This window comes from Pholis gunnellus (genome assembly GCF_910591455.1).
Source record: "Pholis gunnellus genome assembly, chromosome: 2".
Lineage (NCBI taxonomy): Eukaryota > Metazoa > Chordata > Actinopteri > Perciformes > Pholidae > Pholis > Pholis gunnellus.
In genome coordinates this window covers 4,549,467-4,577,285 of record NC_136536.1, presented here as the reverse complement: position 1 = coordinate 4,577,285, position 27,819 = coordinate 4,549,467, and the positions used below count along the sequence as shown (strand labels likewise).

The window sequence follows — 27,819 nt, the reverse complement described above, 5'->3', positions numbered from 1 at the left end:
AGACCGGCGTTGAACGTGGTAAGTACAAACTTTAATTAGCAAAAGGCAAGAGCATAATCACACAAGCAAACAAACTTGTGCCTTCATTATGTTCTGAAAGCTGTTCAGATATGATTGTAAAGCGTGACCAACACAAACAAAACAGCACTGAAAACATTTGATCATCACACACACTCGTCTTACAGTAAAACAGAATTTCACTAGCTAACATAAATACGATTCCTTGTTGAATACAAAAATATCACACTCTGTCTCTGCAGTCGGAGAGTGCTTCATGAATCTCCTCCCGGAAATGTGTTCGGGTAAAAACAAATCTAGAACAGAAACATCACATCACAGAAATGACGCGGGGTCACATTTCTTCTGCGCTGAAGCAACGCTGGGATAAAAGCTGAATGATGGTTCACATTCCTCAACTGGTTCACATTAATGAATCAAGCAGGAGCTGCATGAATTATGGCTCAAAATAAAACAGTAATGTTCAGTAAAGAAATGCCCGGAACAAAAATAAACCAACCGTTTCTCAGTTAAGAGTTATGCACATTTGAAGGGTTCTTCATCTACGAGGAGGACGGATTTCTTTTCACAAAATGTATCGGCTACAACAAAACAAAAGTATGTTTTCTGCTCAGAAAAAGAAACAGTTTCAAGTTAAAGTTTTGTGTCATACATGGACCTCCTGAGGTACCAGATTTCGCATGAAATATATTAAGTAGCACACAAGTAATGGGCGAACGAACACAAAAAGCAACCTTATTTAAAGCACAAACTAGTGGTTTGTTTTTTTTCTCTCCAAAATATGTCAGTTAATAATAAACAGAGCAGTTTCGTATAAAAGCCATTTCTATGGAAAACCACAAAGAAAAGACACACAAATGTTTCCACACACACACAAAGAGAAAATAGCTCCGTTAACATCTCTCAGCTCTTAACTGATCCGCTATTCTGAAAATGAAGTTCCTTTGAAGCATCTGTACCAACGCGTGAGCACAAGTGAGTGAAGCTGAGACTTTGCAGTCACATCCCTCAGCATTCGCACCTCAGGGACAGAGGCACATTCAAAATGCATTGACGGCCTGTGGTGGTCTGCTTCTGAAGAACAGAGCTTCATCAGGACTTGTAGTCTGGAGAGTAGAGACGCGACCTGGGGCTGCTGTTCGGGTCCGTCCTCCTCGGTATTGTGCGGTTGAAGGAATTCATTACTGGAGAGTCGAAACCTGAAAAACAGCCACGTATAACAGAGTAATAAATAGAGCATCCATAGCAGAAAGAGAAAATAATACAAACAAGAGGACGCACCTGGTGTTAGAGGCAGACTGATTAAGAAACGTTACAGTAATCAGTGATTTTGAACAAAACTCCTTCCTCCTTTTAACAAAAAGCAGGAGTCTGAGTCCCAATATATGGATACAGTGAGAAAGATGAGACTCTGTCAAACGCGCTGATGTGGTTTTTATGTTTGTGGTGTTTAAAATGTGAGCTCCAGAGCAATATTCAAAACTTGTACCGTCTGCTTTCTTTGAGAAATGAGTGGTCAGATTTTACATGGAGTCTAATGGAGCAGTTGGTTGGATTTCATGTCGCTCTGCGGCTCTTTGAGCCAAATGTGTAAGTCTGTTGGATTCCACAGACAGTTGTGTGCGACCAGCACAACATTTTCAAGCATTTCAAAATATCCATTTGGCTCAATAACGTCCAGCGTTTTGTCTACGTTTTAATATTTGAATCATGTTTCTACGTTAGAGTATGGCTAGTCAATACGGGCCCAAAGTTAAGTGGTTTTTTAGCTCTCTTCACGCCGAAACCCCATTCAAGTGTATGGACACATTTAGCTCAGCTTTTGGGGATTTTCGGGAAAAATGCTGGGTGAATCGCTCCGATAAATACTTAGCATACTATTCCCGATCAAGCCGCACATTTTGATGTATTCTTTGCACAGGTGTTGGCAACGCTGTGTGAGGAGAAGCACGCAAAACATTTCTGAATAAACCTGATTATTATTATTAAGCCCGCTGGATTATATACAGTGTTTTACTGCCTGTGCCACAAAGCCACACTGAACAAGAAATAAGAGGAGCAGTTATGGTTGTTCAAATACGGCAGAATTTAAAAAGAGACCACTTCCACAAATGAGCAGCCTCATTAGTAACCGCAACGTAGATCTCTACCAAACATACTGAAGCAGCCGGAGCTCTGGCTATAGATTGTGATATCAAACAGCGCCTGCGGCAGAGACATTCACAATATACCCCAGAGACTTGAGGACTGATGCAATGCCTGATTTCTTTTAACATCCAAATGAGCTTTAAATAACAATGGGTGAGGCGACACTTCATCAAAAAAAATCTATTCTGACTGAAATTGTCCTGGAGTTTGTCAGATACCTCTATTATCTTTAATAATTCATTCTCATTGGAGTGTTACAGCCTAGTGGCGTCAGAGATTTAGGGGATTTATCTTTACTGCTTTAAGAAATAAAAAAGAAAAAAAGAAATAGTCTACCTACGCAAATCTATTTGAATCTTTTATTGAACAAGTGTTCCAGCTGTCGCTAAGTTTTAGTGCAAAAATACTGGCAGGTGAGTATTTCACATTTTCTTGTTGTTTGTCCCGGTGTGTGTGGAGGCCGTTAGTCTTTATTTGCTTTACAGCCGTCGCGTCCTACCTGAGACGGGGGGCGGTGTCCTCTGCATGAAGGCGGGGTGATACGCTTGTTCCCTTGGGCTGAACACAGTGTGGAGGACTGCAAGGGATAAAAAAAAAAAAAAACACATTTCAAAAACAAATCATCAAAGTGTCTGAAGGGCTCAGAATTTAAACTCTTGGGAATAACACAATTCCTTCACAACTTCTAGGTGCTTCAAGTTGTGAGCGCCATGGATGAAAACAGACATGTCATATTATGACAATACTTCATTCTTGATGGGACTTGTTTCATTCCTTTTGTCATGAAAGACAAATATATTCAGTTTCAAATATATATAAAAGAAACGACAGCATTACACGACAGCATTAACAGTAAAAACATAAATAAAGTCAAACCCAACAGCCGTATACACTCAGGTTACACAAACCTAATGCCGTTAAACAAAGACTGACATGAAAAAAACTTTCCTCACTATCATACAACATAACTCATACTGTACATGCATTTCCTACAGTGACCCACCGATGATGATGATGGCTGTAGCGGCCAGCAGAGCGAACAGCGTGAAGAACATCATCTGGTAGCAGTTGATGAAGCTGTGCAGGGAGTGGCCCCCCTCAGTGAAAACAACTGGAGGAGCAGCTGCTGAGAGAGAGACAGAGACAGACAGAGAGAGAGAGAGAGAGAGGGAGCGATGGATGAGATAAGAAGCCGTCAAAACCTCTTCAAAGCTTTTTCGGATTGGGCTACGTGGCTTGCATTGAAATTACTTGGGAGTGATAATACATTACTTCAGATTTCTTTCAAACTTATTTTGGTGACAGCCCTACAACCTTTCCTGTGACCTCACTTACACATTCAGTATTCTTAAAGCAACATGGCCTTGAGGCTTGGAGGCACAGTGCCTTGTGTCATTTGCACTGAGAGGATATCTCACCGAGCTTGGCAGCGGTGGGATCAGCCACTTGGATCAAAGAGACTGGGATGACGATGCTCAGGCCGCCCGAGGTGCTGCTTATGGAGACGGAGGTAGAGACCGCTGCCTGAGGGTCCACAGCGCTGATGGTGTACTTTGAGAAACTGGGGAAGCCTTGGTGTACTTCACTCTCTTGGACAGCAATGTTGGGAGAAGCAGACACCACCTAAAAGGTGTGGAAAAGTGTTATACACATACTATATATATATATATATATACTTTGTTCTTAGATGTTCTACTAGAAGCAATTGCTTGGGACTGACCTCCGTGTTGGACAGGGCAGCAGCGGGGCCGTAGATGGTGAGTTCAGCTGATGGGTGCAGGTTTGAGAGCAGCAGCTCCGTCTGGTCGGAGTAGAGGCCCGGCTCTATGGGCAGCCTGGCGCTGTCTTGTTGCCCGGAGAACACGCTGCCCTCCAGGCCGGCCCTCACCAGCAGGTTGGCCATGGACATGCTGAGCACCCGGGTCTGTTGGTCCGTCATTGGCTGCAAGGTTATGGAGCATGTGTAGGAGCCTGGGGCAAGAATTCACAGAGGTGGAAGTGGTGACTCAAGATGAATTGTTGAGGTGTGCATTTGGGACAAGAAATGGCAGGTAAAATAATTTAAAAAAAAGTTCTCTCTTTGTGGTCATGAAATGTGTAATAAGGGATGTGAATCATTATCTCTTTCTGTTTTTGTGCACTGCCATGAACAGAACAAATTAAACATGTAAATATATATGAGAATGAGTACGGATCTCACAGTGTGTCAACGTGGTCTCAAGAGGAAAAAGATACATAATCAGTTTTAATGTCGGACACTGTCAGGGAGGGTCATTTCACAATCAAATGCTTCCATTAGGACTTCAGTGGGCTCCAGCTCAGTGGTTACAGCCTTGTACACACACACACACACACACACACACACACACACACACACACACACACACACACACACACACACACACACACACACACACACACACACACACACACACACACACACACACACACACACACCAGAGATAAGGCAACAACTGGGGTGAAGTCCCAAACACAATTAGAGCAGTGCTTTCAGGCAACAGGGAGTCTCCTCAGTTCAATACATCACCTGGACACCTTTTATAGTCCCTGCTAAACTCATTCCATGGGCAATGCAGATATTGATTCTGCTCTTGTAAATTGTGTTTTCCTGCCAGTAATGCAGCGTGCACACATAAACTGTGCGCCCAGGTTAGATTTTAGAGTCATTTTATTTTGGAACACTTCTAAAAAGGTCGGAAATGATGTGAATGTCAAAAAAAATAAATCAATTTAAGTATGGACAGTTAAGAGGTGCTACGATGTAAAAAGGAAGGACAGCCCCAAGACCAAAATTAAAACTACAGGATTGAATCCTGCTAGGATGCCCAAATTAACACGAGTCATCTAAATCCAATCACATCAGTGCTGCAGGAGTAAATAAAGCCCAATGCACTGGATCTGAACATAATGACATGATTCAATACAGCCAAAGGATGTGTAAATGCTCACAGCCTTCATACAAATATGAAAAAGACTCTCTGCTTCTTTGACCATGACTGTACTCTCTGGTCTGAATTCAGATCCGCCTTACCAATGCTGGAGTCAAAGCTGGCGTGTGCTTTGAAGACGTCATTAGCTGGGAAGTCAATCGCATCACTGGTGAAGCTGAGGTGGCAGCTGACAGACGTTTCTGGCTGCAGCTGTGAAAGAGCTTCAGTCTGGGCAGAGGAGCAGGTTCCTGCATGGTGGAGCACACTGGCATCAGATACACACACACTTTCTGCTTCATTATGAAATCAAATCAACAGTTTTTAAGAGTGAGATGAAAAGATTGATCCCACCCTCATATCCGTCTGTGAAACATGAAGCTAGCCAGCCGGTTAGCTTAGTTTAGCACAAAGACTGGAAAATGGTGGAAACCGCTAACCTGGCACTACCCAAAGGTAACTAAATACCTCTAAATCTCACTAATTAACACTTTGTAATTTGTTTGTTCGATTTTCCACTTTGGTTTCTGTACAGAATAAACAAACAAGATATATCGTGTTAAACACGGAGCTTTGGGGGGGCTGGTAGGTGGACTTTGTCACCGTTGGACAGAGACAGACTAGCTGGCTCTCCCTCTTCTTCCAGTCTTTGTGCTAAGCTAAGCTAACAGGCTGAAGCTTTTTATTTACAATACAGACGTTAGAGTGGCAAGAATCTTCTCATGTAACTCTCAGCAAGAAAGCAAATTAAGTGAATTTCCTAAAATGCTCAACTATTCTTTTAACAAATGTTTCTAATAAACGGAGTGAGTCCAGTACCGATGAGGTTGCTTCCGCTCCCTCTGGTCGAGAGCAGGACTTTTGTTTCCTTGCCGATCCTCACAGGTGTCGCCTGCGCCGTAGCAGCCGTCTGTGTCGCTGCTTCTACGACCACCTACAGAACCACACAGAGAGAGAAAACAGCCAATAAATCCTCAGACGATTCAGGCGTGTGCTCGAATTAATCACAATTTAATGTACATCCACAACCAACTGTTTACATCAATCAGTGTTTACGTGACATTATGGCTACACCTTCATTCAGTTCATTTCGTTAGAAGGCTTGTAAGCACCTTTCTGTCTGAGATAAAACACCTTGCACCAAATCACATCACTTATTGTTCTGCTAATAGGAAATATTCATAAAGAATAGTACGCAACATTCAGCTCAGGAGCAGGGAGGAGCATGACCGGATAGAGGACCGTCGCACTGAGAGAGAGCCCATTAATCCCTTCCACACTCCATCATGTATGAGAATCAACAGCCGTAATTAGGCAGAAACAAAGCGTTACTGAAAGGTGATGATGGACATCTGTTATATTTCTGTTCTTATGATATATTGCTGAAGGACTGCTGCACTGGTGGAGAAGATGAAAACCCCCAGAAGAACAGAGATGTCGACAGTAGCAATAAAGAAACCAGAGAGGTGTGCCGTTTGCATAATTACAACACGTTTCTCGTAGCTCATTTATCACAATCATCATTACAAAAAAGGGAAACGGTCCATCAGTGAAGCATGGCGGCTAAGATACTAAGTCCTGCCTACATATAACATACCTCTCTGTACGTCTTCAAAACGCCAGGTATCTCGTAGTACACGGTAACTGTCCCAGAGTCTCTGGCTACTGCTGCACCACTTTTAGGGTCCACCTGAAGAACGCCATTAGCTGAGGAGCTCCAAGTCCCATGAACACCTGCAGGGACGGGAAGATATGTCCAGCTTTAATATAAAGAATATGCAAGCTAAAAAAAAGTTAAAGATCTCTACTAAAATCAAAATGGACTTAGGATAAATAGGTTCTTTATACTTAAAAAGAAAACTCAATAAAATGCAGCACCAGAAATATTGTGATTCCACTTAATCACAGTGAACAAATAAAATAAAATTGAACTGCATAAAGGTTGTGGAGGAACATAACAGCAGATAATACAAGGCTGTCATCGTTGGAGTGCCAAATCTAAAGTATTAACCTTCTAAATGTCTTTCTGGTCAAATGGTTAATATCTGATCAATTAACACATTTACACAGATCAGCACGTCTGCCGCGTAAAGAACACGTAGCTCTCTCACCGTCTGGGCTGGTTAACTGGGCAGTGAAGCAGACCACATCCCCCACCACCAGTCTGTGGGCCTCATCCGGGTGAATGGCGTGCCCGACAGGAAGTGGAACGTAGTCGGCCACACCCACGTTGTCACTGTCCCACACAGCAAGAAGAGTGAGGCCCACATTGATCGTCCTCACGGTCAGAGTGTGGTTACCGGGCCCCACCCCCACCTGCACCAAGTCATCTCTGCAGGTCAGAACAGAGGCACAGGACAAATTATTATTCATCAACTTATCCTCCAATACAATTCATTAGGGGAAGTCAAATATGGGCTGATAGGAAGTTATTGTAGTTTCAGGAACAAAGACTACACCTAATTTCTCTGTGACACCCTCGGGCCCGTCATTTATCTCCATTTGACCCTCCGTTCGTCCTCTCGTGCTCAACCCCTCTCGCAACTACAACCTTCCTTCATTCCCCCACTCCTTATCGGTCGCCCCAATGAATTTATTTGCAAACATAGATGGCACTGTCGTTATTAGAGAGCTTGCTGTACGATTACTATTTGACATGCTTTGTAAAAAAAAACTGTATCACATTCTTAGTTTAGTGGTGTTTTTTACTGCTTACTGCAAGTACAAACTAAATCCTATACATTTATCTTTTTCCTCCTGAAAGAATGTTTTGCTTTTTGCTTCCGACTCCAAATAATCTGTTCTGAACAAATAGGGCCAAACTGCTTCCCCCTCAGATAGCAGTAAAATCCAATCGGCTCCTTGAAGAGTGGGATCTAATCACAGACCAGCCCCTTTAGTCCCAGGGCTACTTTACCACTCTGACTTTTATACTTTTATACCCCAAAATTGTCTGTCAGCACCTGGAGAATAAGGTAATAGAATCAATTTATTGTGCAGACAGATGAGAGAGTCCCTCATCAGGAGGGCAGCAGTGCTCCGCCCCGCCCATCACTCCTCCCATTCATTTAGCACTCACTCGGGTGGAAACAACTCCATCTGAAATGAGGTTGAAGGGACAGCCCAGTAAATGAATGTGGTGAACTGCTAGTGCAGCCTGCCATGTCCTCAACTACCCTGGTTGTACTCTACAGATATTGATATAAGTATAAAGACTATTGTTAGTGATGTTGATCGCCACACACACACACACACACACACACACACACACACACACACACACACACACACACAATAGCAAAACATATCGTCCGCCCCCCTCTGCTCGTCTAGAAGTCATGTTTCACTCATTGAGCCTCACCGTTTATGAATGGATGAATTATGAAGGTTAATAACAGAAACATACTGAGTGTTAAGGAAGCTATAGAGTGTGTGTTAACAGACCTGTTTGTGGAAAACGTGAGGTGGGAGTTGGAGCTGTGTAGGGCTTCTCCCGTGCTGGCATGAAAGTGGACAGTGAAGGTGAGCACTATGCCCAGGGGCAAGGCTTTCAGGCTCTCGCTGGTGTGGGTGTAGAGCACGGGACTGGTACTGAAGCGCACATAGGACACAGGCACCACCTGAGGAATGAAGGGAAGAACCAGAGTCACACTCAGTAACTGCAGGGACAATGTCAACTGTCATTTCAAGGGTCAGTACTACTGTTAAGGCCATTGGTTTACATAGAACAGGATCGCCCAATAAATACTGACTCTTTGTATTTTGCCCAGCAACGTTATTCTTAAATCATTTTACCATTATTTTTGACTTTGGTGACACATGTGGGGCAAACTAAGACAAATAATTGCTTAGTATTACTTTAACATGAGTAATTGGTACCAACTCAGTCTTAAAGTAATTCAACCTTCCATTGATGCTTTTAATGTAATAATGTCCTCACAAAGCCTAAACAAGATAACTATTGACCAGCTTCATTTCATATGAATAAAGCTCATCTTGTTTTGTTGTCTGCTATCGTATTTTGTGTCTTTACGATGGAGTACATACAGTACAAGGACGTACTAATGAACCGTTTATCACACCACAAATCAGACAACAATTAACGTTAGCCAGCTAGCGCGCTCCTTATCCCTCAGCCTCACTCCCCGTCGTTGGCAGACTACTTCTCCGGAGCTCCTATCTACCCCCCTCCCAGCGAAGTAGTCTGGCAACCACAGAGAGTGAACAGTATGGTAATAACTAACGTCCAGAACCAGCTGTGCACTGAGGAAGCAGAGAAGAAGTAAAAGTGGGCGTTCGTGTACCCCACGAGCCAATCAAAGCAGAGTCACGCTCTACAGGAACGCACAGACTCTACTGACTGTAAACAACCATAGAGTTGCCTTCCAACTTAGTTCACTGAGAATTAGAATTAGCAGCTGATGGTGCAGAAGATGACACTATTTCTACAAAGATGCTACATAAAAATATAGGATATCAGAATATGCCTTATATACTTTTGTTAGGTCAGAACATATGAAAAAATGCTAACAGAAAATGGAAGAATTCTATATAAAACTGGAAAACAAAAGAAATCATAAACATACATGTGAATGTCTCCTATATTAAGACAACTATTGTTCTCCAAACATCTATTGATGTTCTTCAATTCGACTTCACTTTGAATACCCAGAAGATACCGCTTTTAAAAGCTAAAATCTGAAACACATTTCATGCAGACCTTCAAAGCGAGGAGGACGGTTTGATTGACACCAAAGGACTCTTGCGAGGTGATCAGCAGAGAGGAGATGCCAGTAAGAGAGCCAGAGAAGAGGAAGCCCTTATCATCCACTTGAGCGATGACAACCTGGTCGGGGCAATCCAGCATCCGGTAAGAGAGAGCCCCTACACCGTCCCTAAGAGAGACACAATGGCATCAAGTTATGCAAAGGTTTCAGGTTATTCGGCGCTGAAACTTGTTGGAGAAATCCACATGCTTTTAGAGTAGACAAAAGCTACTGTGTGTGTACAGGCACTTGTTACTCACCTGCTAGTTTGGAGTTTGAGGGCTGAGTTTGGAGCCATCAGTAACTCCCCAGCCTCTACTTCGGGATTAAGCATGTGTAGCTTGTCATAGACCTTGATCAAAGCGGAATGTTGAAACTTCAATTAAGAGAGGGCTTTAATCGTTCTTTGGTGTTTAGGGACACGAGACATGTCATAGTTTAATGTAGTTTGAAGCTGGATGCATTCAGCTCAGACTAATCTGCAGTCTTATCTCTTCACATAGTTAACAAAGCAGCAGGGGGACACGATCATGTTACGCAACGCAGTCCATAAAAGTGGTCTTTATATAATATCTGCACATACAGTATATATATATATATATATATATATATATATATAATACTGGTGCTCAGGACACAGAGATATAATGTTTAGAGCGATGCCTGTTCTCAGGAGATGTAGCCACAGTGCTGTACCTGGATCTGGATCTCATCCGTGAGCTCCTGTAGATCCCCCACTAGCTGCCCAGCATTGGGGTCAGTGACTCTGAGCACCACCTTCAGCCCCGTGCGCCCTCTCGTTCTTCCAGTCACCCTCATGCCAAAGTTATGCTCTGACTGCAGCTCCACATTAGCCTGGAGGAGACAGGCGCCATTACGACGATGGCAAAAATAGCAGCGGCAAATTAAATAAAAAGGCAACAGTGATGAGGAAGCAGGGACAAGGCAGAGGCTGACAAGGAAGCAGAGACAAGGCAGATTCTGTTTATTTTTAATCATAATGCAATGCTGGGACAGCACATCTTAAATCAATCTGATAAAAGGATCAAAGCGACAACATGAGACAAAAATAGAATTGGTTCAGGGGCAGAAACTGCATGCGATATCAAAAGAAACAATTAAGAGCAGGGTACCTCGATGTGTCTTGGCTGGACATCCAGAATGTCTCTCTTGGTGGTGGACCAGGTGAAGGTGAGGCCAGGCACAGCATTGCCAAAGGAGAAGGGTGTTTGACTATTAGTCAGACCCATCACATAGACGGGCATCTAGAAAAGGAAAAGAGAAGGCGGTTAGTGAGTACAATATTGCCCATAGAGAGAACTCAATTAACTGTTTTACAGTTAATTGCAGTGCTACTGTAAGAAGTCATTATTAGGTTTGGGGTCATTTTCTACAAAAATAATCCCACCTGTGCCTTTGTCTTCATTCTTGTGATCGGTGCTCTGATTCGAATGGCCGTCAATCGCACAACCTCAACTTCCACTTGATCCTGCGGACACATGATAATAAGCATTTTATTGTCAAATCTAACTGAGTGATATACTAGCCCACATTACCATATCTACATATTTACCTGAGACACGACGACTAGTTTCCCAGTTTCGGCATCAACAGCCTGGACCAGTCCAGTCACAGTGACGTTACCAATGGTAGCACCCCTGACGTGGCCAATGCCATTAACAGAAGCTACATCCTCATTGGAAATAGAGAAAAGGATATTGGACTGAGGCTGAGGGCCACCCTCAGATGTGATCTATAGAGGACGGCAGGGAGGAAAGGAAGGGAGAAAGAAAGAAATGAGCATGACTCTTACATGACTGATCTTAACACCATGACAGTTAAGACAACAGCTTTCATCAATACAAGGTCTGATAATAATTTGCTGAAAGACGTCTTTTATGTATTAAAAGTACTTGTGGATATCTGACACGACTAGCGTGCAGTGCATGTGTATTACTGAGTTTAATGATCAGCAGTTAGGAGTCCTCTTGGATGGATGGTAAATGCTCTCAAATTAACGCACAAGTTGAGGAAAATGAAAGACGAGCTGGATGTTTAAACCAAGAGCTATTAGGCTCAAATTATCTTCCAGAAGATTTCTGGCAGAAAGCTCTTTTGGAAGATAAACCGAGGACCAGATGAACTCTTCTGGCAAGAGGAACTGAGGCCAGCTGTTTCCAGACAAAGCTTAAGCATCAATATTATACATACTTGCATCATTGCTCCAATTAGCAGGGTAATTTTCCTTGGGATGAGTTTGAACGGTGGGAATACCTAAAAGTAAAAAGAAATAAAAAACGTTATATAAACATGTGCAACAACATATGTGCAAGAGTCAAACTTGGAATTGACATTTTAGAAGTTAACACTGAATTATTATACCTCAATTTGCTGAGGTGCAGATGCAATCTTTTTCCCATTTCTATCCACTACAACAGCTGATAGAGTGGTCTGACCAATAGAAGCACCTTTCACCACGAAAACAGCTGTATCAATTTCAGTGGACTCCGCTAATATTCTGCAAAAGAACAAAAAACACATTTAGGATTGTACATGAAGCCCTGCAAGTTCATCCTACAACCTCAACCCAAACGACAAGTTTCACAATACTTACTTTAGAGAGACGATTGCAGAAGCCGCCTTGAGTTTAAGATTCATGAAACGGAAATAGCTGGCTGGGAAGGGCTTCTTATTATCGTCCAAGACTCTGACATAAGCTTTCACAGATTTGCCAATCTCCACCTGTAATACAGATGAATGGCATCATCCATTAGGGAAATAGTCCTTTTGGTTCACAGGCAGGGCAAAGCTAATGATGCTAATTCAAGACAGGCTTTTATGAAAATTGGGAAGGGATGTGCTAGAAGCAGACGATCATAGTGTTAAGACATCATTTTAGGAATGTGTGATACTGATAATAGGGATCATCTAATCCAGCTGTGGAAACGGACCCTGAAACTCACCTTGTCAACGACTCTCACGTAAACCTCCAGGATGTCAGAAATGTGCACGGTGGCTTTGGCAGGTGCTGGAAATGCCAGACAAAGGTCATGAACCATCACAGTCACCTCCCCTGGGTATACGGGGGAGACCTGGAAACACACAGCAAATCAAAGTGATCATTTAACTCTTAACTTTGAGTTGTGGTGTAGTTTAATCCATAATCCCGATTAGTTTATGGATTAAAGTACACCAGTATGGATTTACTGTAAATCCTTAGTATGATGTTCAATATCATAATTATGTATTCCTGTGAACTAATCCCATCACAGTGCAGAATAGAGTTGTAAAAGGCTGGAAGTATTGAAGGTGGAAACATCAATGGGAATTAAAAAGAATGTATAGGAAATGTATGGGAATTAACGGGAATAAACAGGAAATATAGGGGTTATCTACTGAAGCTATATTTACCATGTCATGTGCATAACCCATGAATTTGCCAAATAAAACCATTACTTTGAACACGATATAGTAGATGGCTGTACACACAACATTTATTGTAATCCTTTCTGGAGGATCTCTCTGTTGCTCTTAAGCTTCTTCACTATGGAGTTCTTTTGGGGGGGGTGAGTTTTAATCTTATCCGAATCGAAGGTATAAAGACAGAAGGTGTCGTAAACTGTACAGGTTGTAAAGACCCTTGAGGGAATTTGTGATATATAAATAAAATTGACTTGACTTATTTGTCAAATACATACAGTCTAAAATGTGTCATGCGAGTTAGCTAGCTAGCTTGGCTAATGTGGTAACGGTACTTTGAAAATGTGAGGCCTACAGTGTGGGCTGCGTGTAAACCTGTGGTTTAAAGTGAACCACTGTTTAAAAAAAGAAAAGCTTTACAATAAAGAATGAATAGATTAGAATGCTCAATCCAGCCACATCCCAGCATCCTAGCTAGCAGAAACTAGCATTTGCTCTAGCACTATTTACCCCCAAATAAGTTCACTATTCTAAAAAGGTGCCAGTTTATATTGAAACTGTGCAAAAACTCAGAAGTTCCCAAGCTTGACATCCCTTGAAAATCGTACGGAAATTGACCAGAAATCTTATGGCCCTTTGTAACCCTCGTCCAGATGTTGCGTCTTACCTGGGCTGTTCGTAGTGCCTCCTGGAACACCACGTTCGCGATCCCTTTAACACTGGTGTTGACAAAAAAGTGCCCGGATCCTTCTCGCAGGGCCAAGTTCGCCTGCAAAACAAAATAAAATGAATGCCTTGTGACAAAGCAGAAAATCATTTAAAGACTAAAATGATTACATATTGTTGGGAGATTCAGAAAACCGTCTCAGTTCACTGTCATTTATTTTGTCCTGACAGCCTTGCATGAGACATCAAAGGGGACCTCTGACCACACTCGCTCTTTAAAATCCTGTTACACGGGTCACTGGCCATTATTTAACCCCCACACCTGCCAAACACAGCTCCTATATCACACAGGATTAGGAGAGGGAGGCCCACTGAGGGAGGAGGGACATAAGACTCCACGGTGCCCAGAGCAATGATTACTAACTTTTGGATTCATTCAGTTGTGATTCAATTAATTTCTATTTCTGTTCTGCTTGATTAAAAGAGTAAATAATATACTTTACGATGAAATATCAAAACGCAGTTTTACTTTTAGTAAAACAAGCCCATGTCTAAAGGGTAAAGAGATGATATGTACGTGATGCCTCAGCATGGATCAATGTGTCCCTTACCCGCACATCTGGGTGGTTGTATATGATAACTATTTCAGGAGAAACCGTCACATCTTCAACCAATAGGAGCTCCAGAGTGGCTGAGACAGGGGTCAAGGTGTCATACTGTACAGAAGAAAGAGGAGAGTTGAAAAAGAATTAGTGTTAAGGTTACAAATGTAAATATTATACCAACATACAATACAGTACGCTGCTATTGTCAGATTATGAAGGCAAATCTGTGTATGAATGGAAAAAGGAAGTAAGATGAAGCCGGAGCAGATCAAAAGAAGCTTAATTATCACTTGTAGGTGCATGTTTATTCAGAGGATTACTGCCACTGACTCCAAACTACAAATGTATTTAAACAGACATCATCTCTTTCACAATCACATCTTCAGTCAATCAAAACTCATATGACATTCATCTGACTGAGAGCAAAATGTTCACAGATCAACAGAACATTATACAGATGTTTTGAATAACGTTCAGCTGCTTCTGCTTTTTAGAGGAAATGAGAAAGTTTGACATCATCTTAGTGGTGGAGTCACTTACTGGAGCGGTTACTTTGGCTGCTGCGAGATGTAAAGCCTGGTAACCCAGAGTTGTCACCGTGATGGCAGCAATGCCTGTTTGATGATGGACAAGAACCTTCTGTCGCCCTGCCACGGATAACAGAAACAAAACAGCAATTAAAAACACACAACAATCCAAACCTTTTGTCATCACTAATCTATAGAAACAGACAGCAAAGACAAAAAATGTATTCGCAGTAGTAAGTGAATGCATCATTCCCCGTCTGCCCCCGCTGTCTTAGAATTAAATCCTGCCTCAGCTTTCTCTCCGGCCTTTGCCTCATTACTTTCCAAAATGACTAAACAAAAGAGTTAAGTTTAGCCGACAACCCACTATCCAGTCACGGTGCTTTACCGTGAAGCTTCATCTGTTTGTTGTCATCCTCGATCAGCTGAAGCTCCATGGGTAAAGTGGGTTCAATACTGGCCAGCGACACCATGGTCGATTCCCACAAAATGCTCAGAGAGCTGAAGTTGTCGAACTTTCTTCCTTGTTGATCGAAAGCAGCCAAGTCCAAAATGGGATTACGGTAATTTGAAACAGGTACCTAGAAAAAGGTGCTGTGATCAAAACATTTTCCAAACATTCAGCTTCCATTCCAAAAAAAAACATAAATAATCACCATCATCATTGAGTTAAGGATACTTCCTAATAATCGTACAGAAGCTTAAGTGTGTTAGTCATTTTTAAGTTCTTCAAATGTCAGGTATCTCTTTTAAAGAAGTCAACTAGAAAAACTCAACTATATAAAAAGCATTTTACAAACAATAAAATTACTTTTCTTCAGTGATTTCAGTGTGAGGAGCCTAAAATGTAAGTGCAGCTTAAATGCCTTTACAAGGCCAGGGCGGGTTTTTCTTTCGTGGGCTTAATTAAAACGTCAAAATATTTTTTTCAAACTGTTGTCATAAGTACTTTCTGACAGAACGTGAATATAGAGCTGGCATTTTCTTTTCGGAGCGAGGTTAATTTTTCGGTGTTTTTCGCACCACGAATAAAAGGCATCAACCAATCATGTTCTAAACGTACACTATAGTGTTCAACAACACAAAGGCTCCGCAGTCTAAACCGAGACAGCAAACTTTCTTACTCATTTCAACATCGACAAAGGCAGCGCAGACCAGATCCACTCCTTCCGTCATTACCTTTCACAATAAAAGCCCTGGACATATACTCTGTTCCACAGAGTGTTTACATTTCACTAAATGGAAACTCAATAAAATAGCTCACAGTAGCTTAGGCTTTATACAACAGTTTACCTCAGATAGATCTGCTCTGGGTCAATAGGATAATTGGTCCTGATCAATTGAATCCTTATTGAAATAAAGTTACAACTCACTAATTTCGATCGCCGCCGGTATGAATATTTTCAGGTGAGTAGTTCGCACTTTCGTGTTGTTTATTTGTCACGCCTCTAGTGTGTAAAAGGCCTTCAGGTAGCAATGTGAAGCTTGTGGACCTCTGTGAAGGGACCGCATACACACCACTTGTTTGTTCTGCTGCAGCAGCGGGCAGGTCAGGTCCAGCTGTGGGCTGGAATAAACTGGGACCAGGGTGAGGCGAGACGGAGGGGCACACACAAACTTCACCACCGCCGGCTCCACGGCAGGATAAGGGTTGGTCACACTGGCCTTGTTTCCCACCATCACCTCCAGTACCTGAAGAGGACAACAAAATACTACAGTCGGAACTATTGGGAGCCATCACAGTAATACAGCAAGGACACTATCATGAATAACTATTGGTAGATTAAAGACAGTATTTCAAGCTATTGCATTTATTATCAAGTTGTAGGAAGTTATGAAATCGAACATTGCAATTTTTCAGTTGGCAGCATGATTAATAGAAACATTGGGCCGCCTCATTCACTAAACTTTCCTCAGACGAAATTTCTTCTTAAAACAAAATTATGCTGTTTTCACAATGATTCTGACACATTCATCGTTTTCTGATTTGGGGTCTTAGGTAAGAAGAGCACACGTACTGACATGTCTGTGCAAGATAAGAATTATGTCTTCAACAGTTGTATAATATAGGTTTTCAATATTTATTAGAAATTTTTATTACTATTTATTTTACTAACTCATTATTTTACAAAGCATTATGCTATTTAAAATAAACACTCCAACACTGAACAAGTCATTGCATCTTCTTTTGGTTATTTTATGTACACTGCTGACGCTACTAAATATCACAGCTAGTAGTGTGATAGGGATCATTTATTCGGATCCTTGTCCAAAAAGAATGCAAATAAAAATAAATAAATGACAATAGGGCATTAAATCAAAGGGAAAACAAAAACATACTGATCAAAGAGGTGTAGGCTGAAGCTTATTATATCTACCCAACAGGTTTACAAAAACAAAAGTCCAAAAATTTCACACAAAATAATAATCACATTTTTTTAATAGGCATTATTTGCAAAGTCAACCACTCACTTTGAATTCCTTGTTTTAAACAAACCTATTCCCCTAAATTCATACTTGCTCTTTCTAATTTCAAACAATCTCTGAATGCAGTTAAGAAGCAAATGTTTTTGTGATTTCTACATTATAAACTGGATCACAAGATCTTAAAGCATGCCAGTTTCCCTCTTAACTTTTATGTTCTGTGTGTGTGTGTGCACACGACCCAGAAGTCTCATACCTTGTTATGGGGGTCGGCATGGCATTTACCTATGCTAATTAGGATCAACTGGCACAAGCCTTCAATTTATGAGAACGATTGTATTCATCATTATAACACACGTTAGAACAATTCTGCGCTTTAAGATCATGTCGTTAGGACAATTGTCATAAACAAAAACAGACTTAGGAAGATTTTGGTGATGAGGACCAATATGGTTTCAGCAGATCTCACCTGCTCTCCCAGGGCCATGCAGGTTGCTCTGACCCAGTGCTGGTTGTAGTTGTGAGATGAGGGACCGGTCGGAGTCAGGCTCACGCTGGCCTCATCCTCAGCGCTCAAGTCACAGAAGAACTTTGAGGGCTCTAAAACCCAAGGCCGGGGCCCGCCCTCAAACAGCATGTCTTTAGAAGATCCCAGAGTCACCACGGCCACAGACACAGGGTCGATCGCCTGCCAAACAACATTATCTTATTATGAAATGCTACAGCAGGACACTTTCGGAAAGAAATGCTTTTGCAAATGTCAACAGATTTGGGGGATCAAAATGTAAAGACGCAGAAAATAGATGTGCAAAAAATCATGGAGGGACATTTTGGAACCCAAAGGGAAAGATATCTTAGTCAAAAAAGGAAAGCAGGTATTTATGTATATCTGCTCGGCCATTCTAGTGTTAAAAGGAACTTAACTGGGGAAATGTTCAGCTGAAATCCACAGTATTTCACAGAAAATAAACTAAATTGGGTCAACCTTTAGCTGCCAAGGCAAAACAAGTGAAGAAACAAAACATGTCTGCACTATTTTCAAGAATACTACTCACTCCTATGATAAAAACGTGACCTCAACAGTGGTGCATCAAACAGCATGTTACTGCTGCACTGATAACTGGAATATAATATGCATGAATAGGTGGTTCACGAGTGACAGAATGCTTCATGACAGAAGATCTGGTCAACTCATCATAATACACGTCATCAGTACCACAACAGTTGACGTGATTTCAATTACTGCGCAGTGCTGGAGCCCAGGTGTAGAAAACAAATCAGTGTAGTAAGTGTACAATGCTTAATTAAAATGCAAAGAGGAAACCAGGGAGGAGGAGATTTTTAATACCCGCTGATCATCGTATTTCTGCCTTGATTGTAAGGAGAGTCTGTGTGCATGAATGTGCATCAGTGAGTTTGTTTCCTTCGAAGAGAAAAAGCTAATTGGTGCTTTGAGGTGAGTTGAAAGAATAAAAGCAAATCACAACAAAGACTTCAGGTAAAGTTTAAGATAATTACACCCTGCAGATTGGAAAAAAAAAAAGTGTAAAAGTATTTTATTGAATAAACAACCGAAAAACTATCCACAAGGAAATTAATTCTGGAGGCCTTGAGAAATATGCAATAAGAGAGCAAAATGCTTTGTTTTAAAAGTTCAAGATGAGCAAATAAACTGTTGGACTCACTCTGAGAGGAAGATAGGCAGCAATGGTGATCTTGACACTGAGGTGAACGTTGCCGTGGGTGTAGCTCACAGTAAGTACGGTGTACCCAGGGGCCAGGGCCTTGGCTCTCACCCCACTGCAGTGCTCCTGGCCGGGAGCCAGCCGCCCTGGATCAGGACAAAGAGGGTCGGAGGAAGCCAAAGAGTAAGCAAGAATGCATTATGACAATGTACAAATAGTTCCAATTGTTCACTCAGGTGTACTCAATTTGTCTTCCCTTCTTAAACCACACTGGAGCACAGAGAAGTATTGTTACATGTCCCAGCCCACGCTTCTGATTAATAATACAAGATTTCAAAATTAAAAACTGTAAATCTTGCTAACAGAAGAACTTTGAAAGAGATAAAACGTTGCATTGACAATCTGAATCACATATAGTTTAGCTTTTTCGGGTAACCGATTAATACAGATTTGTCTACAGGAGAATATATTTTCCACAATTCTTCCTATCATAATGTGAAACTGCAGTTGAAGGTGTCCACATACTTGTGCTTTCATGGGAAATTGTAGAGTTTAGGATGATTACAGTAATAATTTACATTTTTCATAACCGCTATGACTGCAATAACCCCCCCCCCAAAACAACACACTCAGTAAGTAGGGCAGTAAACATTTTCAGTCGACGGAAGTGAGCAACATAATTACCCTCCTCACTTGTGCCCACAACACATGCATGTTCAATTGGCCAAGAGTCGTGATCCGTCATAACTCGCATTGATTAACACTAAACAGAGTGATCAATGAATGAGTGCCCAGAATGAGCATCCATTGGTTAGTGACCTTAACTAAATGCAAATCCATAATTACAATCCATGAGTGAATTCACCGACAACACGGGATGACAGCAGACCAGCTGCTGAGAATACTGCGTTCATGAACATGTTGCTGCATCACAACACGACCGCGTCAGATCAGCCGCACTCACCGTGTAGTAGTTGGAAGACGCCGTGGTTCTCCTCCTCGACATGCAGGTCAAATTGGGAGCAGTCGCTCAACATGACCCGCTCCTTCTCCACCTCCTCCAGGAGGCCGAAAATCCTGAGGGGCAGGTCCAGAACCAGGCCCACCCGGGCCTCGACTGGGCAAGGAGCGAAGTCCATGGCGACGGGCTCAACCACGTACACCTGAGAGAAGAAGAGGGATAAGAGAGTTTTAGATGGAGGGCTGGGAATGAGAGGAAAATGTGGAGAGTCAAGCTGTGAGACTGTGCTGTACTTTTATAGCCGCACAGTTAGATAATTACACGTCACATTTTTATGTTTTCATGAGTAATAATAATGCACTCCAGAGATAATTTATTAAACATTGTGATTTCAAATTGCCTGAATGACTTCCATTAGATATGACGATATTAAAATTAACGACAGAAGAAGTAAAGCAATCATCTTTGGAAAACATTGCAGCAACAACTACAGTGAAATATAACGGACAAGTCCAAACGTGGAGAGTTGTTCAAGTTTACCCGAGTTTTAACATTGAAATTGTTTTGTTTTCAAAACGTGAATAAAACTATGTTGCTTTGACATAAATGTAAAACCCAATGATGCTAAACAAGCAGGTACATGTGCATCAAGACTGGAGGATTAGTCTGAGGCACTCAATGAGTAGCTGCTTTGGTAAGAGGAGCATCTTTCGAGTGTCCATAACTCCCCAGTGCCCTTTGGTGGCGAGGACACCCGGCTTTTATAAACCCTGAAGCAACACTCAAAGTTAAAGCATGTTAAAAGAAATAGTCTTGGTGGTGTGGTTTGATCAGATTTGATTCACCCGGCAACATGACTCTCACATAAACGTCATCACATTTTCAAATATTGACACCATCTTTTCCAACTTCTTAAACCAGCGAGAAGAGCTCATATAAAACACCACAGACAATATCTTAAGGGAAAAACAGCCCAAACAATTGTGTGTTTGTATGAAACGCCTAGTGTGAAACGCTTACAGTGAGAAAGCGGATCATGGCTTATTATTATACTGCCATATTATTTTTTTAACAGGTGTGTTGTTTCACAATGTGACAGTTTTTCCAGGTCAACTTACCTTCATCTGGCCAAAGTGAAGTGAGTTGCGTAGATCATGAGCATAAACGACACTGACGCCGATGTCGCTCACTGTTGTCATCACTCCTTTCACGGTCACTGTGGCGACAGCTGTGTTGGAGGAAGACCAGCTGAAATTTCCACTTCCTCCTGTCGCCTGCCACAAGCACCAGGAAACAGAACAGAAGTCATCACATGCACCAGAAAAACACCTCTCAGTGGTAAAAAACATTAATTTAGAGCTTTATGGCAAAGTATGAATAAGAACAATAGCTAAAAACAAATTATAAAAGGTGTCATGTGCTCAACGACAGATTAAAACCCCATTCAGACACCAAGTTTTCATCCTGAAAAAGGAATAATTACCTGTATTGTGTACTGATAAGCTCCAACCTTGGGCTGCCATGGAAATGTCAGAATACTGGGACTAAGAACTATAGGGTTATAGATTTCTACATCCTGTTCATTGTGGACCGGGTTGGCGAGTGCACGGATCCTACCAGTCTGAAACAGAGCAGAGGCCAACAGGAAATGATCAAGGAAAAAAAGGGGCAGGAAGTAAACGGAATAATTACGCTCCAGCTCATTCAGACTGAAAAAGGTCAACGCTCCAAGTAAACTCACTTCACAAACAGCTTTAAGGATTGCATCAATCAGAGTCAGGCCTTCTTTGAGCGCTTTGACCCGATGATACGACCCATTCCGAGAAGACTCCAGGAGCTCCAGGTACTCGGAGGGGAAACCAGTGTCAATGCGGACATTCTGCAGAAAATCAAAGCACGCAGGCTATTAAACTACCTTTGTAGGACTCGAGAATAGAAGCAGGGTTTCAAAACTTTTACAGACTCAGGAGATATTTCTTAATGTCTGTCAAGATTTTGATTTGTTGATACTTTCAACGGTGACAGTTCTCTCATCACAGTTTTGAAATATTAGCCAATAAAACTCATAGGTTGACGAAGGAAGGCTCAAAGTGCACTACATCTCTCTTTCTAATGTCTCCCAGAAGTGTTTCAGTTTCAAAGATGTTAGTTTCCCACTATATAGGAACTAGGAAACTCCTATTCAAACAACTGATAAAACAAACCAGGCCAGACTTTATCTCAGATGAACACTCATTTGACTTTCACAATCACGGTTAAATACAGCATGCATACAGATGTACAATTAAATGATTTAAAACACAACAGTGACTTAACTGGAGCACACTTACATCAGATACGTGAATTTTGTTGCCGGATTTATCAAAGACTTCGATGAGGACATCATAAACTCTGCCTGTCTCCAGAACCCAGCTGTCTCCTGGATGAATTTTGAAACCTAAAAGTGAAATTACAATGAAAACGGAGGTTAGCTACATATTTTTAAACATTCACTATGAAATACTTCCATCGTGTTTTCAATAGTAAGAGCCAGGAACAGACCTAGGTAGCCGGGTTCAACCACGTACAGAGTGCTGTTGGGCAGGCGAGACACTCCTTGCATCCGAAGGCCTAAGTAGATGCTGCTAAGGAAAGTTAGCATGGAAACATTGACAATGGCGGCTCTAAACTTCTTGACTTTTGCCAAATGCAGAATACTTCTCTTAGTACTTGCACACAGCTTCGCTAGTAAGTACAGGACATAATTCACATTACACTGCCCTTCCCATTTTGTTTACTTCCGCTTCGAACGCAACTTTATTCGTTCTTCCAGTTTAGCGCTTGTAGCGTTGTAATCAATGAATGATATTTGGGTAAATGCAGCAGCTACACCGCTGTGATCGGATGGTTTGACACTATCACATCCATCAGCAATCAGTGGCTGGGAGGACCACATGGGAAAATTGCCAGAAATCACATCTGAGAACATTTTTAATTACCATGGAATGTCTCTTGGTAGAGACGGATCCTCTACAAGGAACCGAAGCGTATCGGTCGTCCCTCCAGTCGGACTCGGCATACAAGAACACACGTCAAGAGTGTTTTTGTAATTACTCTTACTACCAGAAGGGTGACAGGTCTGCACAGAGTTTTATAAATACTACCTCACCTCCAGAGTGAATTAAACCAACCTGTCTATCGCCAATATGTAATTCTTGATGTTTTCTTTTTAATACCCCCATGGTTAAACATGCAGGGCAGTGAGAGTAATTACAAAACCACTGTTGATGTTCTTCTTGTATGCCGACCGGCTCCTCACAGCTCCAAAAGAATCGGTGTAAATTTCCATATTGGCGTTATTTGGATAAAATAATCACATATTGGGAATCTAAAGTTATTTTTTCACCTTAAAAATTACTCAAATCAAATAAACAGTTTTTGGTAAATAAAAAATTAAAATACGTTCAGCAAAGTAATCGCACTTCCGCTCTAAAACGGAAGTAAGGTTACAAAATGACACAAAGATGAAGCAGCCTGGTTCAGGCACAGAATAAGGTGAATAGCATCATAATAACAGCTACAGGGAGAGACTTGTCAGAAGGATACTCTTGTGATCCAGCACCACGTTGATGTGTCCAAGCTGAATTGCTGTAACTGTGGAGATGCTCTGATCCAGACTGGCCACAGCAACGTTTGGGTGTCCATTAGTGCCAATCACACTGTTCTGAACGTGCAGTTCATACTGATCACAAGGCATCGAGAGCTCTGGACAAACAACACGGGAGTTAAACTGGTGCTCGAACGTTACCAGCTGTGAGTTTGCTTCAGAAACAGTACAGTGGCTATCGTAAAAAGTCAGATAATGGATTTAACTCCTCAGGAAACCAAGTCAGACCTGTGATCGTGCCCTGTCGTATCTTCAGGACTTTGTATCGGATGGAGGTTCCCGCCAGCAAGTAGACGTCATACGCAGGACTCAGCAGGATGTTCTCTAAAATCAAGAGTCTCACTTCTGCGGCGCCCACATCCTGTGGCACAGTTACCATCGTTACAGAACAACAGCGCTTCAGCTTCCCGCCTCAACAAACCACAACACACTGCCTGCAGTGTTCAATAATGTAAATATATAACTCAGACGTATACATTTTAAATTGGCACGTGGCTCTTGGTTATGTTTTCAACATTCTATATAATATTACTAAAAATAACTTTTTCTTTGTTGGACAACATCTTATAGGGATCATTTCTCAGATAAAAAGTTAGCTTGATGACAACAATGGAGGCTAAATCTACTGCCGTGACATCATACATAAGGAAGAAGAACTCATTACTGGAATGCAATCTTTTGCTATTTTAGACGTCCGCTTGTCAGTACATAAGCTGTCACAGAGAGAGGGCACAAGCTAACTTATGACTGTAGATTATTTAAACTTTGCTCTGGCATCAACAGTAAGACATGTATAATAAGACACTTTTGCTTACCTTATACAATGGCTCGTCTATTTTGGCCTTCAATTTAGCGTGTCCTGTTTTCTGTCCCGATACCAAAATAATATCGCCCTGTTTCCCAACACGCTCCATTTCAGATATGTATCCGGGGGGTGTGTAGGTGGACTCTGAGAACTTAAGTACCCTTCAGTAGAGAAAAGAGACGCATCAGGAAATACGTTTGAGACTCAAAAATGATTTGATTTCAGAGAAAGAGAAGCAAAGAAGTATAATCACACTACTTATCAGTGGAGTTTGAATGCAGTATTAAGACGGGGGGGGGGGGAGCCTACCGTAATGAATTGTAAGAGTCAGAGAATCCATTCACATCTACATCTTTCACTAAGGTCCAGTCAAACACCAGACCAGCAAGGGTGCTGAAGGTGTTTCCTGCAACATAAAAAAGGAAAAAGAGTCAGATCTGCTGTTTCTTTCAACTTTAAATCCAAACACATGTGAGCTTTGGTGAGGAGCACCACATATTTGCAAAGACCTTTCCACTTGTGCTATATGACCGAGGTCACTACACTTGAATGTATAATGGGTCGGGAGCACAATTGTCTGAGAGCTCCTGGCAGTCGAATTAGCTGCAACGAAACCAAAAGGCATTTAATTACAGGATACTTGCCGTCCTTTTTGCAATCGACTCCATCTGAAGAATCCCAAATGCACTTTTGGGCCAAAGCAAACTAAAAACACAACAACGGGCCCTGGAGCCATCATCAGAAAGAGCCAGGCTGTAGCTGCAGCTCATTAAACTAAGTGTGTCTGCCTTAAATGGAACCAGTCGGACAGAACTAACACAGCCACCTCAAAGTAGCAGCTCAGTCATTTCTCTGAGAAGTCTTTAGAGCAGCAGGTAAACAATACAGCATGGACGTGTTACAACAGGAGCACGGAGTAATATTGCCGGTACTGATGTAAATTATTCTTAATGGCCTTAGGGTGATATCTATCAATAACACCAGCAGCAGCTTATAATGACAATCACTTAGTCCTGTGATGTGATGAGTCAGTATATGTCACCTTCAGAGTCCAGTGCATGGATTTTGAGTGCCAGTGGTGAGTCCTCGAGGTGCAGCTCTCTGGTGGTCGACACTATCTGGATATCACTGATGATGTCGACAATGGCGTCACACCGCAGTACATGTCCTGTAACTGCAAATTAATGGGGGGGGGGGAGACAAAGCATCATACACAGAGTACATACTGTACTACAATGTTGTCACCAAACCAAGAAAATCTCAAAAATAAATGTATTGGTGGTTAAAAGGAACAGTGATTTAAAAAAAAGGAGGAAAAGTAATTGTTATTGAGGCACAAAGCATAACAATGTTTTATGCACATAGAGCTTTGAAGCATCCTCTGCTTCGCACACAACGCTCTACTGTTAACGGTCAAAATCAAATCTTCTGGCTCTTCTGATTGGCTAAGTGAGCTGTTGCATGAGCGATAGATGATATCAGATTACGTTTTAGTTCACCTTTAAACAGGTGGCGCGAGTTAGGCCACATTCAAAGTCAGCGAATGCGGTCTGAACAGATAGTCTTACTTTGTCTGGTTTATTTAGTTTACAAAGAGACACGTAACATGTACGTGGACAGGCCAATGTGTCGGATCTTCCTGATTCCAAAGCAAATGCTCACAACTGTCATCGATGACTGGCCAACAGTGCCACAGGCAACAGATAACATCCAGCATTACACAATAGAGGAAGGAAGAAAGAAAAAAAGGTGTTGTGCAACAGAATGACCATTAGAATTCCTACTCTGAGCACAGACACATATCACACCGTGTACTTAAATGTTATACCCTACGTACTGTACCACGTTCGTTGGCTTTACCTACAGTACTACTAGCTTTTATTAATCCTTTATGTATTCATGTAAAACACTTAACAGGCTCAGCTTATGTGATACTGATAAGCACGCTTCCTCGTGGCCTTCCTCGTGGCTTTGAAAAATCTGTCTACAGACAAACAGAGACATATGAGCACCTGGCAAAGTACTCAAAACTGCAACACGCCTGTCGTATATTATATATTATATAGAGGAGAGTGCTGCCGTGCACGCCCCTCTATACAATAATAAACCACAACAATTTGTGGTAGTGATCGTTCATTCAGCTCGTAGAAATATGATAAATAACACTTTATTAGTACTGATCTAAGTGCACTATTGACTTCACATGCTCTGCTTTTGCACGTGCATTTTTCAGAGAGCAAATCAACTGAGCGCTGTGCATTCTCAGCATAACAAAAACACAAAAACCTGAACATGAAAATATTTTCACATGACAAAATCATTTCCAGTGTATTTCCACGCATATATGCATGTCTGTAAATATTTCTGTCCACCTTTAATCTATATCCCTGTGTGTGTTTCTCCACTGATCCATTTACATTTTCAAAAGGGAACTTACAAAACATACAACTGGACCAAATATGCACACATTAATTTCCTAACTCTTGAGGTAGCTACTTGCGTTTACTAGGCAACCATGTATTTACCAACATCTTCGGCCAGAATGATGCTGGTCAGTCTGGTGGGATGGGTGGAGAGAGCCTGGAGAACAGCTCTCCGGGAGCAGCCTCTGCCGCTCTCTTCATCCACAGCCTGGATGCTGGCTACCTCTGGTCTGGTGGAAGACCTGAATGAATATGACCAGAACAAATATAACGTTATATATATATATAGGTTATGCAAATAAGTAGAGTAGCAGTATAGGTCTTGGAGGGTTTAAGCTTTACTGTAAAAATGGAAGTGTTAAAGGGTGAACATAAGAACCGCTAAGAGAGATAAATCCAGGGTTAAGTTGTTTTAGGACACAGAGCCATGAACTGTGTGGTAACGTTATACTGTTTAAGTGTGCCATGTGGCCTCACATGCCCCGTGTAATATGACACTACTCCACACAGCATGGCCTCAGCTCACCCTCAAAACTCCTCAGTTGTATTCTACTCACCATCTGTAGCAACCTTCAGTAGTTTCCAACGTGAAGTTAATTTTTGTACTTCTGGCGAGCGGTAGCAGCACTTTGGGAATATTTAGTTTCGAGGAACAGTCAACTTGAATAACGGTTATTATTAATAACAGCAAAGCCGACAACGCTGATAGTTTGAGCGAAATCATTTCCGTTTCATGAGATAAGCGGAGATTTATATGGCAGCGATACTAACGGTCGA

The 27,819-nt window shown here is 41.7% G+C and overlaps 1 protein-coding gene across 1 annotated transcript; it reads right to left on the bottom strand.

Annotated features, from left to right (window-relative positions):
• Nucleotides 1–15: 15 nt before the first annotated feature.
• nup210 (nucleoporin 210) lies at nucleotides 16–27,766 on the bottom strand (the record flags this gene model as incomplete). Its single annotated transcript, XM_079173857.1, has 40 exons — nucleotides 16–1,217; nucleotides 2,666–2,743; nucleotides 3,170–3,292; nucleotides 3,585–3,789; nucleotides 3,887–4,137; nucleotides 5,219–5,365; nucleotides 5,934–6,048; nucleotides 6,712–6,848; nucleotides 7,226–7,446; nucleotides 8,559–8,734; nucleotides 9,835–10,009; nucleotides 10,141–10,232; nucleotides 10,577–10,735; nucleotides 11,014–11,145; nucleotides 11,289–11,369; nucleotides 11,454–11,633; nucleotides 12,092–12,154; nucleotides 12,263–12,398; nucleotides 12,495–12,622; nucleotides 12,844–12,972; nucleotides 13,968–14,069; nucleotides 14,578–14,682; nucleotides 15,112–15,218; nucleotides 15,487–15,679; nucleotides 16,617–16,790; nucleotides 17,992–18,210; nucleotides 19,208–19,353; nucleotides 20,172–20,370; nucleotides 21,287–21,442; nucleotides 21,652–21,789; nucleotides 21,910–22,047; nucleotides 22,499–22,605; nucleotides 22,710–22,778; nucleotides 23,754–23,912; nucleotides 24,043–24,175; nucleotides 24,630–24,780; nucleotides 24,929–25,025; nucleotides 25,662–25,793; nucleotides 27,145–27,284; nucleotides 27,600–27,766. The coding sequence occupies 40 exons, from the start codon at nucleotides 27,764–27,766 to the stop codon at nucleotides 1,111–1,113; spliced, it is 5,667 nt and encodes a 1,888-aa protein (XP_079029983.1). The 3' UTR covers nucleotides 16–1,110.
• Between the last annotated feature and the right edge of the window lie 53 nt (nucleotides 27,767–27,819).